Source organism: Microcaecilia unicolor, chromosome 5, assembly GCF_901765095.1.
Source record: "Microcaecilia unicolor chromosome 5, aMicUni1.1, whole genome shotgun sequence".
In the NCBI taxonomy this organism is placed as follows: Eukaryota; Metazoa; Chordata; class Amphibia; order Gymnophiona; family Siphonopidae; genus Microcaecilia; species Microcaecilia unicolor.
This window is the reverse complement of record NC_044035.1, coordinates 178,611,569-178,626,392: the sequence shown is the minus strand read 5'-3', so window position 1 is coordinate 178,626,392 and position 14,824 is coordinate 178,611,569. Positions and strand designations below refer to the sequence as shown.

The window sequence follows — 14,824 nt, the reverse complement described above, 5'->3', positions numbered from 1 at the left end:
AGCTGCAAGAGCTCATGTCCGACACCGAGGAAGAGGCCTCATGGGGGGAGGAGAGGACCCCAGATATTTCTCCTCAGAGGAGTCTGTGGGTCTTCCCTCCGACCCCACTCCTTCACCGGAGAGGAAGCTCTCGCCCCCTGAGAGCCTCTCCTTTGCCTCCTTCGTCAGGGATACGTCTATATGCATTCCCTTTCCCGTGGTCTCTGTGGATGAGCCGAGGGCTGAGATGCTCGAGGTCCTCGACTATCCATCACCACCTAGAGAGTCTTCCCACGGTGCCGTTGCACAATGTCCTCAAAGAGACACTGCTTCGGAACTGGCTGAAGCCATTATCTAACCCCACCATCCCCAGAAAGCGGAGTCTCCCAATACAGGAATCCACTCTGACCCAGAGTTGATGCAGCCTCAATTGCCTCATGACTCGGCGGTCGTGGACTCTGCTCTCAAGAGAGCACGGAGTTCGAGGGATACTGTCTCGGCGCCCCCGGGGCGGGAGTCTCGCACTCTGGACTCATTTGGGAGTTAGGCCTACCAATCTTCCATGCTCGTGACCCGCATTCAGTCATACCAGCTGTACACGAGCATTCACATGCGGGACAATGTGAGGCAACTGGCGGACCTGGTTGACAAGCTCCCTCCGGAGCAGTCCAGGCCCTTTCAGGAGGTGGTCAGGCAGCTGAAGGCGTGCAGAAAGTTCCTGTCCAGGGGTATCTATGACACCTGTGATGTGGCATCTCGAGCTGCGGCCCAAGGTATAGTGATGCGCAGACTCTCATGGCTGCGTGCCTCTGACCTGGACAACCGCACCCAGCAACGGCTGGCGGATGTCCCTTGCCGAGGGGATAATATTTTCGGCGAGAAGGTCGAGCAGTTGGTGGACCAACTACACCAGCGGGAAACCGCCCTCGACAAGCTCTCCCACCGGGCGCCTTCGCATCCACCTCAGCAGGTGGACGTTTTTCCCTGGCCAGGCAGGCTGCGCCCTACGCCTACAACAAGCGTAGGTACACCCAGCCGGCCCGAAGGCCTCCTCAGGCACAGGGACAGTCCCAGCACGCTCGTTCCTGTCATCAGCGTGCGCCTAAGCAGCCCCCAGCGCCTCCACAGCAAAAGCCGGGACGGGTTTTGACTGGATCCATGGGAACATAGCCGCCATCAAAGTGTCAGTACTGGACGACCTGCCGGTCGGGGGGAGGTTGAAAGTTTTTCACCAAGGTGGCCTCTGATAACCTCCGACCAGTGGGTTCTCCAAATAGTGCGGTGCGGATACACCCTGAATTGGCCTCCACTCCACCAAATTGCCCGCTGGGAGCCCAATCCTTCAGCTCCCATCACAAGCAGGTACTTGCAGAGGAACTCTCCACCCTTCTCAGCGCCAATGCGGTCGAGCCCGTACCACTCCGGGCAGGGATTCTATTCCAGGTACTTCCTTGTGGAAAGAAAACAGGGGGGATGCGTCCATCCTAGACCTGAGAGGCCTGAACAAATACCTGGTAAAAGAAAAGTTCAGGATGCTTTCCCTGGGCACCCTTCTACCAGTGATTCAGAAAGACGATTGGCTATGTTCCCTGGATTTAAAGGACGCTTACACTCGCATCCCGATACTGCCAGCTCACAGGCAGTATCTCAGATTCCGCCTGGGGACACAGCACTTTCAGTATTGTGTGCTGCCCTTTGGGCTCGCCTCTGCCCCACAGGTGTTCACGAAGTGCCTCATGGTGGTCGCGGAGTATCTACGCAAGCTGGGAGTGCACGTGTTCCCGTATCTCGACGATTGGCTGGTCAAGAACACCTCAGAGGCAGGGGCTCTCCGGTCCATGCAGTGCACTATTCACCTCCTGGAGCTGCTGGGGTTTGTGATAAATTACCCAAAGTCCATCTCCAGCCAGTCCAATCTCTGGAATTCATAGGAGCTCTGCTGAATTCACAGATGGCTCAGGCCTTTCTTCCCGAAGCGAGGGCCCACAACCTCCTGTCCCTCGCTTCCCAGACCAGAGTGTCTCAGCAGGTCACAGCTCGGCAGATGTTGAGACTCCTGGGTCATATGGCCTCTACAGTTCATGTGACTCCCATGGCTCGTCTTCACATGAGATCTGCTCAATGGACCCTAGCTTCCCAGTGGTGCCAAGCCACCGGGAATCTAGAAGATGTCATCCGCCTGTCCCTTAGTTGCCGCAATTCGCTGCACTGGTGGACACTTCGGACCAGTTTGACCCTGGGACGTCCATTCCAAATTCCGCAGCCCACGAAGGTGCTGACGACGGATGCATCTCGCCTGGGGTGGGAAGCTCATGTCGATGGGCTTCACACCCAGGGACTGTGGTCCCTCCAGGAACAGGATCTTCAGATCAACCTCCTGGAGCTCCAAGCGGTGTGGAACGCACTGAAGGCCTTCAGAGATCAGCTGTCCTACCAAATTATCCAAATTCGGACAGACAATCAGGTTGCAATGTATTACATCAACAAGCAGGGGGCACGGATCTCGCCCCCTGTGTCAGGAAGCCATCGGGATGTGGCGTTGGGCCTGCCAGTTTGGCATGCTTCTCCAAGCCACATACCTGGCAGGGGTAAACAACAGTCTGGCCGACAAACTGAGCAGAGTCATGCAACCGCACGAGTGGTTGCTCCATTCCAGAGTGGTACGCAAGATCTTCAGAGAGTGGGGCACACCCTCGGTGGACCTTTTCACCTCTCAGACCAATCACAAGCTGCCTCTGTTCTTTTCCAGACTACAGGCACATGGCAGACTGGCGTCGGATGCCTGTCTCCTCTATTGGGGGACTGGCCTCCTGTATGCTTATCCTCCCATACCTTGGTGGGGAAGACCTTACTGAAGCTCAGCAAGACCACGGCACCATGATTCTGATAGCGCCTTTTTGGCCCCGTCAGATCTGGTTCCCTCTACTTCTGGAGTTGTCCTCCGAAGAACCGTGAAGATTGGAGTGTTTTCCGACTCTCATTTTGCAGAATGACGGAGCGCTTCTGCACCCCAACCTTCAGTCTCTGGCTCTCACGGCCTGGATGTTGAGGGCATAGATTTTGCTTCGTTGGGTTTGTCTGAGTGTGTCTCCCGGGTCTTGCTTGCCTCTAGAAAGGATTCCACTAAAAAGAGTTACTTTTTCAAGTGGAGGAGGTTTGTCGTCTGGTGTGAGAGCAAGGCCCTAGAACCTCGTTCTTGCCCTGCACAGAACCTGCTTGAATACCTTCTGCACTTATCAGACTCTGGTCTCAAGACCAACTCAGTAAGGAACCACCTTAGTGCGATTAGTGCTTACCATCATCGTGTAGAGGGTAAAGCCATCTCTGGAGAGCCTTTAGTAGTTCGATTCATGAGAGGCTTGCTTTTGTCAAGGCCCCCTGTCAAGCCTCCTGCAGTGTCATGGGATATCAACGTCGTCCTCACCCAGCTGATGAAACCTCCTTTTGAGCCACTGAATTCATGCCATCTGAAGTACTTGACCTGGAAGGTCATTTTCTTGGTGGCAGTTACTTCAGCTCGTAGAGTCAGTGAGCTGCAGGCCCTGGTAGCTCATGCTCCGTATACCAAATTTCATCATAACAGAGTAGTCTTCCGCACTCACCCTAAGTTTCTGCCAAAGGTGGTGTCGGAGTTCCATCTTAACCAGTCAATTGTCTTGCCAACATTCTTTCCCAGAACACATACCCGCCCTGCTGAACGTCAGTTGCACACATTGGACTGCAAGCGAGCATTGGCCTTCTATCTGGAGCGGACACAGCCCCAAAGACAGTCCGCCCAATTGTTTGTTTCTTTTGACCCCAATAGGAAAGGAGTCGCTGTCGGGAAACGCACCATCTCCAATTGGCTAGCAGATTGCATTTCCTTTACTTACGCCCAGGCTGGGCTGGCTCTTGAGGGTCATGTCACGGCTCATAGAGCCATGGCAGCATCAGTGGCCCACTTGAAGTCAGCCACTATTGAGGAGATTTGCAAGGCTGCGACGTGGTCATCTGTCCACACATTCACATCATATTACTGCCTCCAGCAGGATACCCGACGCGACAGTCGGTTCGGGCAGTCGGTGCTGCAGAATCTGGGGTTTGAATCCAACTCCACCCTCCAGGACCCGATTTATTCTGTTCAGGCTGCACTCTCAGTTGGCTGTTCTTCGTAGGTCAATTTCTGTTATGCCCTCGCCGTTGCGAGGTTCAATTGACCTGGGTTCTTGTTTTGAGTGAGCCTGGGAGCTAGGGATACCCCAGTCATGAGAACAAGCAGCCTGCTTGTCCTTGGAGAAAGCGAATGATACATACCTGTAGCAAGTGTTCTCCGAGGACAGCAGGCTGATAGTTCTCACCTACCCTCCCTCCTCCCCTTTGGAGTTGCGTTTTCCTCATTATTTTGCTTGTCAATCAACTGAGCGGGAACGGTTGCGCACGGGCGGGAAGACGCCCGTGAAGTTTTTGTTCCGGTTGGAGGGGGCTGCCGTGGACGTCAACCCAGTCGTGAGAACAATCAGCCTGCTGTCCTCGGAGAACACCTGCTACAGGTATGTATCATTCGCTGTCCCAAGGTAGACTGGTTCTTTTTTGTAAGATAAAGAATCTTGAAACTGTTTGAGGATGCTTAATTTTTCATGCGCTCAAACATTTGCACCTAGAGACCATTTTCACAGATTTTGAAAAGATGTCCTGAATATCCTGAAATGATTTTTCACAGTTAATGCTTATTCTGCAAAGAACATCTGAGGGTCTGGTGATTGCATTGCAGTAGATGTTTCCTCAAACAGTTTTGACTCTTGACCTGATTGGTGTACTGGAGAAGTCTGAAGATGAGAGAGTGCATAGAGCTATGTACTTGTGCCATTTGTATTTTTCCAAGTGAAGGAGGCATTGTTACATCTGTATTTTAGAGCTTCAGATATGAGCTTTATGGGATGAAGAATTCAAATGAGTGCAGGAGTGGCCTAGTGGTTAGGGTGGTGGACTTTGGTCCTGAGGAACTGAGTTTGATTCCCGGCACAGGCAGCTCCTTGTGACTCTGGGCAAGTCACTTAACCCTCCATTGCCTGCCGCATTGAGCCTGCCTTGAATGGGAAAGCGCGGGGTACAAATGTAACAAAAATAAAATAAATGTATCCAAATGTGTGAAGATGGACTCAGAATAGGATAAGAAATGCATGATTTACACCAACAAGTGACCTTTATTGGAGCCAAATTTCAACTTTGTTTCCCATGTAAATGTGCTGTCAAGATTGAGAAGTACAAATTTTTTCCATACTCGGGTTTCTTTTTAGATGCTAAGGAGCTCATTTTCAAAACAAGAAAATGTCCAAAAAACATCATAAGTTGGCAGATATTTTTTGACACTCCAATTTTAGACATTTTTCTCCACAGTTTGTACAAATTTTAAAGGGATAGGATGTGGTTAGGACATGGGCGGCATCAAAATAAAGATGTTTTTCTGCAATAATGGAATAAAAAATGTCTAGGACCAAAATTAAAACTTTTTGGCTACACCTGTTTCAGAAATGGACAGCTATTCCTTTGTCTGATCATTTTCAAGATAATTTTACATTATATATTCCCCAGGTTAAGAGAAGAGTTTGGGAAATGGTTCAGACTGATGGAGTTCCCCATATAAATGAAGATGAACAGTTTTGGTCTCAGATTAAATTACAATTGCCTAATACCTGTACTAGTACAAGTTCAGGTTAATGGATTGGAATAATTGTGTGACAGAAGCAGTCCAACAGTAGAGGTGTGGCTAGGTTCACATTGGGCTCTCCAACTTAGATTAAATAATACTCTTTTTGCTTATTTACAACACAAATGTTTACTGACTTCTGCTCAGTCTGTGTTGAGGCACCAGTCCTCAATTTTACTTTGAACTTCTTTCATTTATTTTGGCTGGAGAAAGAAAACTTTTCCCTTCATATTACAAGTAACTCTCCTCATGCCCTGTGATTGGAGCTGGTTCTATATTTACATCTAACCCTCCATCTGGACAACAAAGAAAAAACCTACAGCAGCTTGCATCAATTGGACCATTCAAGGATATCAGAATCAGAAACTATAAAGTTCATACCTACAATCCATGAGTTAAAGTTTTATTTTAACTGCATAATTATTTCTAAAATTCTGAATCTGTTAGATTCCTGTTAGATTATTTAAAGCCTTAACCTTGCATTGCCAACTAGTAGGATTGCTGATCCACAGGGTGGACTGCAGTGCTACTCAGTGAACTTTTGCCTAACTAGCCTCTGACTCAAAGAATGTACCTTGGTTCGGCAGACCAAGAGACCTCATGGATCCCAGTGGTTTGTGGGACAGGAAACTATAATCCTCACCAACCAAAGAGAAGGCAAAGTGCAAGAGGTCAGACACCTACATAACAGTGCTTAAAAGATCATCTCATTGCCACACTAAAGCTACTCCCGGATCACCCTTGGGAACTATAGGACTGGTGAATGACCCAGCTGCAAAGAAATCCTTAGTGATCCATGATGTCACATATGAACAGCATCTTGACATCCTAGGAATAAGTGAATCCTGGCTAGATGAAAGTGGGGATTTACCATTGGCTGAACTATGTCCCAACAGGTTTCAATATCCAACATCAACTGAGACCAAGAAGATGGGGTGGAGGGGTGGCAGTCTTGATTCAGGATACAATCAAACTGTGCAGAATCTCCATCCCCCAGCTAATTGAATCAGAATCTTTTTTTAATCCAGTTTGAAGAGGAGAAACCAATCTGGTTGCTCATAGTATACCAAGCACTTCATAACAACACATTGGAGGAGTGGCCTAGTGGTTAGGGTGGTGGACTTTGGTCCTGGGGAACTGAGGAACTGAGTTCGATTCCCGGCACAGGCAGCTCCTTGTGACTCTGGGCAAGTCACTTAACTCTCCATTGCCTGCCGCATTGAGCCTGCCATGAATGGGAAAGCGCGGGGTACAAATGTAACAAAAACAAAACAAACATTATCTGTGCAAGAACTCCTAGACCTGATTACTCAAATGACCCTGAATTACCTAGGCTGGTAGTCATGGGAGATTCTACGTATCAAAACCCCAGATACCACCACAGCTGCCTTTCTGGACATGATGGCAGCACTAGGATTCACACAGGTGATCAATTCTCCACGAAAAGGGTCACATACTAGACCTAGTATTCTACAAAGGGGTTGATATCCCAGAATTCTGGGATAACAGTATTGAAATAACACTCCTATCATGGTCAGACCATTTTCTAATTACATTTTCCCTAAGTGACCACCTGAAACAAATGGCACCTCCCAGAGTTTGGAAGGAGATCAAAGACAAAAAAAAAAAAGCTGACCATTGAGAATTTCCTAGAGGTCTTTTTAACCACATGTGGATGAAAAGACAACTACAGTTTCAGAATAGGTTGACATTTGGAATACACACTTAGCTAAGACATTAGAAAAAATATTATGCCCCACTAACAAACACTCATGTTTGGTTTTCTCCAGAACTTTGGATCCTTAAATGCGAAGGACGGAAACTGGAAAGGAGATGGTGTAAATCTCGCCTGGATGAAGACAGGCTAAACTGTAGGAAGCACACGACAAAGTGCCTTAATAGCATCCAAAAAAACAATATTTCTCTCATGCATTTCACAGGCTGCCAATTCAACCAAGCAGTTGTTCAGTAAAGTAAACAGCCTACTTCAGCCCCCCACAATAGAACCAGCCTGCCCAGTCTAAACTGAACTGCAATGATTTTGCTGCATACTTTGCCAAGAAAATTAAAAGTCTCTGCCAGGATTTACAGGCAATCCCATCCAGTCTCCAATCAACCAGGAGTGCATAAACTCACCCCCCCCCCCCCCCCCCCCCCCCCCCCCGACAGAGACAGATGAGACAATTTTAACCCAATGACAGAGGAGAGCTTTGACAAAATCCTAAATCAACTAAGACCAACTACTTTCTCCCTTGACCCCTGCCCATTAAAGATAGTACAGCAGGCAAGTATGAGCCTCATAGAAAGCGCCACAAAAATTGTGAACACCTCTCTTTCTAATGGGCAACTACCAACAGCATTAAAAAGGGCAGTGGTTCACAACATCCCATTTCTAGGGAAACTTATAGAACAAACAGTCTGTTCAACTCAATGATTGGCTAGAAGAGAGAAACTGGCTAGATCCATTTCAATCTGGATTTAGACCCAGTTATGGAACAGAAAAGGTCCTTGTATCCCTACTAGATGATCTTCACAGAAACCGAGATAAGGGATTCGCCTCGGTGTTAGTACTGCTGCATTTCTCAGCAGCTGTTGACACTGTGGATCATGATATTATGCTAGCATGACTGTCAGAAACAAGTATCAATGGAACAGTACTTGCTTGGTTTAGATTCTATCTATCAGAGAGGCAACAATCCATAATATTTGGCAGCAACTCATTTCCACCATGGGCACTGACCTGTAGGGTACCAGAAGGATTGATACCGTCACCTATTCTGTTCTACATCTACGCAGATGATGTGCAGATACTCATACCTTGAGTGGAGGAGTGGCCTAGTGGTTAGGGTGGTGGACTTTGGTCCTGGGGAACTGAGGAACTGAGTTCAATTCCCACTTCAGGCACAGGCAGCTCCTTGTGACTCTGGGCAAGTCACTTAACCCTCCATTGCCCCATGTAAGCCACATTGAGCCTGCCATGAGTGGGAAAGCGCGGGGTACAAATGTAACAAAAAAGAATACCCATTGAACCTGACTTACCTACAGCCCCACCCCTGAAAAAACTGATTACCTGTCAGTTAACACAACAAATTTTGCCTGAACCCAAGTAAAACCGAGCTTCTCTGGTTCCCTCAGAAGTGGATACATACCTGACATCAAAATCTCTTTTGAGAAGTACAAACTCCCCCTCAAATCACAATCATGGAACCTTGAAATAGTTAGATTCAGCACTTATTCTGATTCCCCAAATCTATGCAACCTTTAAGAGCTGCTTCTACTATTTGTGACAGCTATGCTGCCTCTCTCCTTACACTGAGAAGATAAATCTTTTCCCAGTTGTGCATGCCATGATAACATCAAGACTGGATTACTGTAATAGTGTGACTACAAAGGGCCTGCACCAGCTCCAATTGGTCAGAATGCTGCAGCAAGACTAGTAGAAGGTTGCGACGTGACCACATCACACCATTTTTGCAAAAGCTTCACTGGCTACCAGTACAATACAGGGCTAAATTTAAAACATTATGGCTGATCTTCAAGGCCCTTAAAGGAAATGGCCCCTAGTACCTGAAGAATAGGATGATCCTATACATACCTCCAAGGACACTAAGGTCCTCTCAAGGACTATCACTAACCACACCCTCTCCAAAAGACATTACACGATGTGATACCCGCAAGCGAGCCTTCTCCGGAGTAGCCCCCACACTCTGGAATCCACTCCCTGAAAGGCTGCGCTTAACACAAGGCTATCTGTACTTCAGGAAAACAGGCTAAAACTGTCTCTTCAACCAGACCTTTAATGGAAGAAGTAACTAATTTGTTAGTCTCACTCACACACAAGGAGTGATACGGGCTGCACATACTGCAACTGCACATGTTTATCCATTCCTACCATAGCTGAGATAATGTTTAATTATCTCTCTGACCTCATGTGCAACTTTCTTTTAGTCACCTTATTTTCTAACTCTGCTTACTCTTACCTATCTATAGGGCCCTTTTACTAAAATGCGTAATCATCTACACACGTCCAACGTACGCCAAAATGGAGTTACCACGTGGCTCTTGCGGTAAATTAATTTTTGGCACACGTCCAAAAAATATTTTCGGATGCGCATATTGGGCGTGCGCCAAGTGGCATTTGACACATAGGTCATTACCACCCGGTTACCGCATGAGACTTTACTACTACTAGGTCAATGGCTGGTGGTAAGGTCTCAGACCCAAAATGGACACGCGGCAATTTGCATTTTGCGACACATCCATTTTTGGAAAAAATTTTAAAAAGGCATTTTTTACAGGTGCGCTGAAAAATGATTCTGTGCACGCCCAAAACACACATCTACACAGGCCTTTTTTTCAGCATGCCTTTGTAAAAGGGCCCCTATATGTTCCATCTTTGTTTATACCCTATACTGTCAATTAAAATATTCTGTTGCATATTGTGTTGACATTGTAAGTGGTATACTATGCCATACTCTGTGGTGGTGTTTGAATATTTTTACTGCTGTAATCGTCTATTGCTCATGTTTGATTTATTCTTACTGTACACTGCCTTGAGTGGCGGTAAATAAATCCTTATAAATAAATAACAGTTAATCTTGAGGAAAGAAAAAATTGAAGTCTTTACCTTCGCATACTAAAGATGTGCGAGTATTGAAACGTTAATACCGTAAATATGAAAGGGTATGGTTAAAAGCCAAAGATCTAGCAGATATATTAATTTGGAGAAAGCATGTTAGAGTTTAAAGAAATGCTATAGTAATAGTGAAAAAAATCTTATTTTGGGAAGTTAATAGGAAAAGGGATGTTAAACCAAAACATTTTTAATGTCTTCCATAAGCTTACCCAGGTGTCATTAGTGGTTGATATTCCAGAATCTTTACAACCATTTTTGGTGATTATTTTATAGATAAGGTAAAATTTATTAGACAATCATTTCAAAACATCCTGCCTGAAGTTGGCAATTTCTTCCCCAGTAGATAGGGAATGGTCATGTTTTGAATCAATAGATATGATTACAGTGACTTCTTTACTGAGAGAACTTCTAATAATATTGTTTAGTGGATATTTATCCTTCTTATTTATTAGAAGATATTCCATCAGAATTAATAACTTGGCTTATGATGTTGATTTCTAGTTATTTACAATTCCACAAGGGACTGAAAACTTACCTTTTGATTTTGTGAGCTTTACTAATTTTCCAATTTATGTTTTATATTTATCTAACCCGCTTAGACACTTTATTGATTTTAGCGGGATATAAATACCCTGAATAAAATACAATAGTCATGAATAACTGGCCAAAAGGTGCCCCAAATGACCACTGGAGGGATTAAAGCATACCCCCCTTACTCCCCATGTGACCACAGACCCCTCCCCTCTCCCCCCTTCTAAGATATGACAGTACATACTAGGCTCTATGACAGCTTCAGATATGATAGCCATTCTTATTAGAGCAGTAGGCAGGTCCCAGGAATAGCCTAGTGGTCAGTGCAGTGGCTTGTAGAGAAGGGAACCTAGGCCCATGTTCCACTCTGGCACACTTGTGGTGGAATATGTGAGCCTTCCAAAAAACATTAAATACCTATTGTACCTATATATAGGTGACACCTGCAAGCTTGCGGGCTATTGTAATGGTGTACAATGAGGTATAATAGGTTTTTCTGTGTTCCTCGAGGGCTCACTGTACAATATAAAGGGGGTAGTGGTGAGATGTGTACCTGGGACCTTTTTTGTGAAGTCCACTGCAGTACCCCCTAGAGTGCTCCACTGTTCTGCTGGGATATCTGTGTGTTTTTTTCTTGGACTTTTTTTTTTCCAAAATGGTCCCAAAAGAAAAATGCACTGGGCACCAAACATCTAGAAAAAGGCAATTTTCAAAAATGTCTATGTTCCCCACTCAATTTTTGGATGTTTTTAGTAAAACATCCAAAATCGGGCTTAGATGTTTTATTGAAAATACCTCTCCACAGGTGCTTAATGACTCGATTTTTCTGATTATTTTATTATTGGGGAAGTTTGAGTTTAAGGGCTTTACTACTCTTTCTTTTTGCTAAACTGATGGATCCAACTTCCTCTGGCTTACGGTTCTTGACTCCTCTCTAATTGTAAGCCATAGGTTCAAGTCTACAGTTGTATGTTATCCATATATTTTGGAGCCTTTTGTTTTCCTTTTTGTTTCTGTACAAAGATATGCCTTGTTGTAACTTTTGAGAGTTGTACGTTATTCATATATTTTGGAGCCTTTTTTTTCCTTTTTGTTTTTGAAAAAAGTTTCTGTACAAAGATATGCCTTGTTGTAACATTTGAAAAGCAATTTAAAAAAAACCCTTAGGTCACGCCTAAAAGTACGTGTAATGCAATTGGGTTCTGTGATAGAACAGTGTGTTTTATAAGCCTATAAAACTGCCTTTATTAATTCTTGAAGTGCATTTCTCTAGTTTGGCCAGTAGGTGGTGCATGTAATGTTTTAAGCTGTTACAAAGAACTGACCTTTCTTTCTTTTAGTTAGCACACAGATAAAGGAAATGCCTATAATAATGTAACCAGCTTTTAAAAAAAAAAAACTTGTTGATTGGGGTCTGATTGGCCAGGAGCTCTTTTCATTTGGATTGCACTGGGGGGGGTTTCCACAGTTTCAGCCCGGGAGAAGAGAGAGAGAAATCTCTTTGCTGAAGCCCTGTAAAACAGTTATATTTGATAACTGGTGAGCAGCTATATGTTCTGATCTCCCTAGTTACCTTCTAGAAAGTAAACAAATGTTTAGTTAGTGTTATAATTGATCCATATTTCAGTTACCTGTTATTGTTTGCTGATTGCACATTTTTTTTTCAGTGTTCAATATTTTTAAGACAAGTTTCAGTTTATTGCCTCTCTGTCTGGACTGATAAAGAATTCTGGTGGTTTATGTGTTGGTCTGTGAGTTTTTTCTGGGAACTATGGAAACACTGGGATGTGACGTCAGTAACCTAGAAATCACTGGGGATAATTTGAGAGTGGGAGACTTGCCCAGAGGCAGTTGTGACCTAGTCAGTGGGAGGAGGTTGATAGTGTAGAGCACAAGCGGCAGGTGCAGGTTGACTTGAGCTGTGCTGGGGATAGACTCTCTAAGTGGCTGCAGGGTAACCCTAGGTGGGTGGCTAGGCATTTCATGACGGTGCATATTTGTAGAGTAGGCATATGCTAAGAGTAGGAGTTTGGGTGGAGCGTGGGTAAAGTTGTGATTTATACCCCTATTTTATGTACTAACATATATGCCTTCACCCATGTCTATGCCTTCAATGTGGGCATGATTTCTGCACCTTATGCATCTTTATAAAATAGGCAAAAAATTGACAGCTTCCTGCCCAATTAATGTAGATGTCCTATTATAAGATTATTCTCCTGTGGTGTTTAAATGTGTACCATATCCTCGCTGTCTCTCCTTTCTTCTGGGACATATATATCTAGGTCTGTATGTTTTCTTTCATAGTGCTGTTGGTGCAGAGTATCCACCATTATCATTAGCTCTGTATCTGTATATCAGCAGCACATTTTCTGGCCCTGTCTCTGTTCTCCATATACAAGTCATGTTGCTACTGCCATTCACATGTTTGTTTGTTATTACAGGGAATGGATTTCATTGGCCGGGAGGCACTAATGCTCCAGAGACAGGAAGGAGTGTATAAACGCTTCACCATGTTTATCCTGGAGAGCCATGACACAGACCTGGACCTGTGGCCATGGTGGGGCGAACCTATCTATCGCAATGGCCAGTATGTGGGTAAGACCACCAGCAGTGCCTACAGTTATACACTGGAGCGCCATGTCTGCCTGGGCTTTGTGCAAAACATAGATGCGGAAACTGGTGAGGCACAGGTGGTGACACCAGACTTTATCAATCGTGGCGAGTATGAGATTGACATTGCTGGGCAGCGCCACCAGGCTAAGGCCAAGCTATACCCATTTAGCTCGCTCTTCACACAGCGACGCCGGAAGGATGAGATGGAACTCGGCTTCCAGGGGAAGTGAAAGAGAAAAAAAAAGACTGTACAGAATGTACTGTTAGCAAGATCTCTCTGACCTTCCAACTCTCTGCTCGCCATATTTTCTTTCTTAGGCTTAGGTTTCAAGAAAAGTAATAATTTTGAAATTTTAACAGTCATTTTAAAGTCATACTTTTTCCCTTTTAGTGTGGTACAGCTCACTAAATAGTCTCCAGACCACTGCTGTCATGAGTACATGTGCAACAGAGGAATAGCACAAAAGGCTAAAGGCACTGAGGCAGCTGTTTCAGAGGACATGGATTCTGAATGCCTATAGTGGATACACTCAGGGTTAAAAGCCTTCACCACCACACTTCAGTGTGTACCTCATGGTTTGCTGCACTCTTTGAGGGATCTTCATGTTTGTAGATGGTGATGAAGGCATTGACCAATTGACCACATTTTGTAAGCTCTAAATGCCTGCATGTGTGTCTCCAATGCAAGTTGTTGACATCACAGTTAGACAAAACAGATGAAGAGTAGCAGAGAAAGTTGTTTGATTACTTCTCACTCCTTTCCCCTTCTATAAACAATACTGGAATCATGTAACTCTGCAAGACTCTCTAACGCGATGACATTCTCACTTGCCTTTTGTTGGTTTTAGAACTCTTTGGCTTTGCCTTCATGTTTCTTATGTGGCATATGACATACTGTTGAGGGTTCAGACAAAGCTGTTAATGCTTATACAGTCACGTTCCTTGGGGGAAACTCTGAATGGTTCTGCATAAGGCATCTTTGCTTTTATGAGACTCCTTAAGCCAACAGCACTGTTCCACAATCCATCTGTCTGTTTTGGATAATTTGTTTGGAAGAAAATGGTGAAGGAAGTTAATATTGTACTTAAAAGTAAACAAACACATTGGATATTTTTTCCAGCTGTCATCAGCTTGGCATTACAGAGTCAAGTCAGTAATATTGTGAAGGCTTTGGTAATGTGTCTTTGTTGAGAGACATTTAGAAGGCATTCTTGAACCTGAAGTGCATCCATGGAATACAAGATTGAATAGATATTATGGAACAGCTCTAGAACACAGCGGGATATTTCTTCATAATTCATGTCTCATTTGAGGAAGAGATCATTTTGCACCCTTAAATATATAGGGTACTAACAAAGAGTACCCAGCTCAAAGTAATT

The 14,824-nt window shown here is 44.9% G+C and overlaps 1 protein-coding gene across 2 annotated transcripts in view; it reads left to right on the top strand.

The window, feature by feature from the left end:
• Positions 1–14,535, top strand: part of PDPR (pyruvate dehydrogenase phosphatase regulatory subunit) — a 275,395-nt gene extending 260,860 nt beyond the window's left edge. For both annotated transcript variants that reach the window (XM_030203621.1, XM_030203622.1), the window contains exon 18: positions 13,274–14,535. In XM_030203621.1, coding sequence (XP_030059481.1) covers positions 13,274–13,675 — 402 coding nt within the window. In that variant the 3' untranslated portion in view covers positions 13,676–14,535. The remainder of the gene's footprint in view (positions 1–13,273) is intronic.
• Positions 14,536–14,824: the final 289 nt, after the last annotated feature.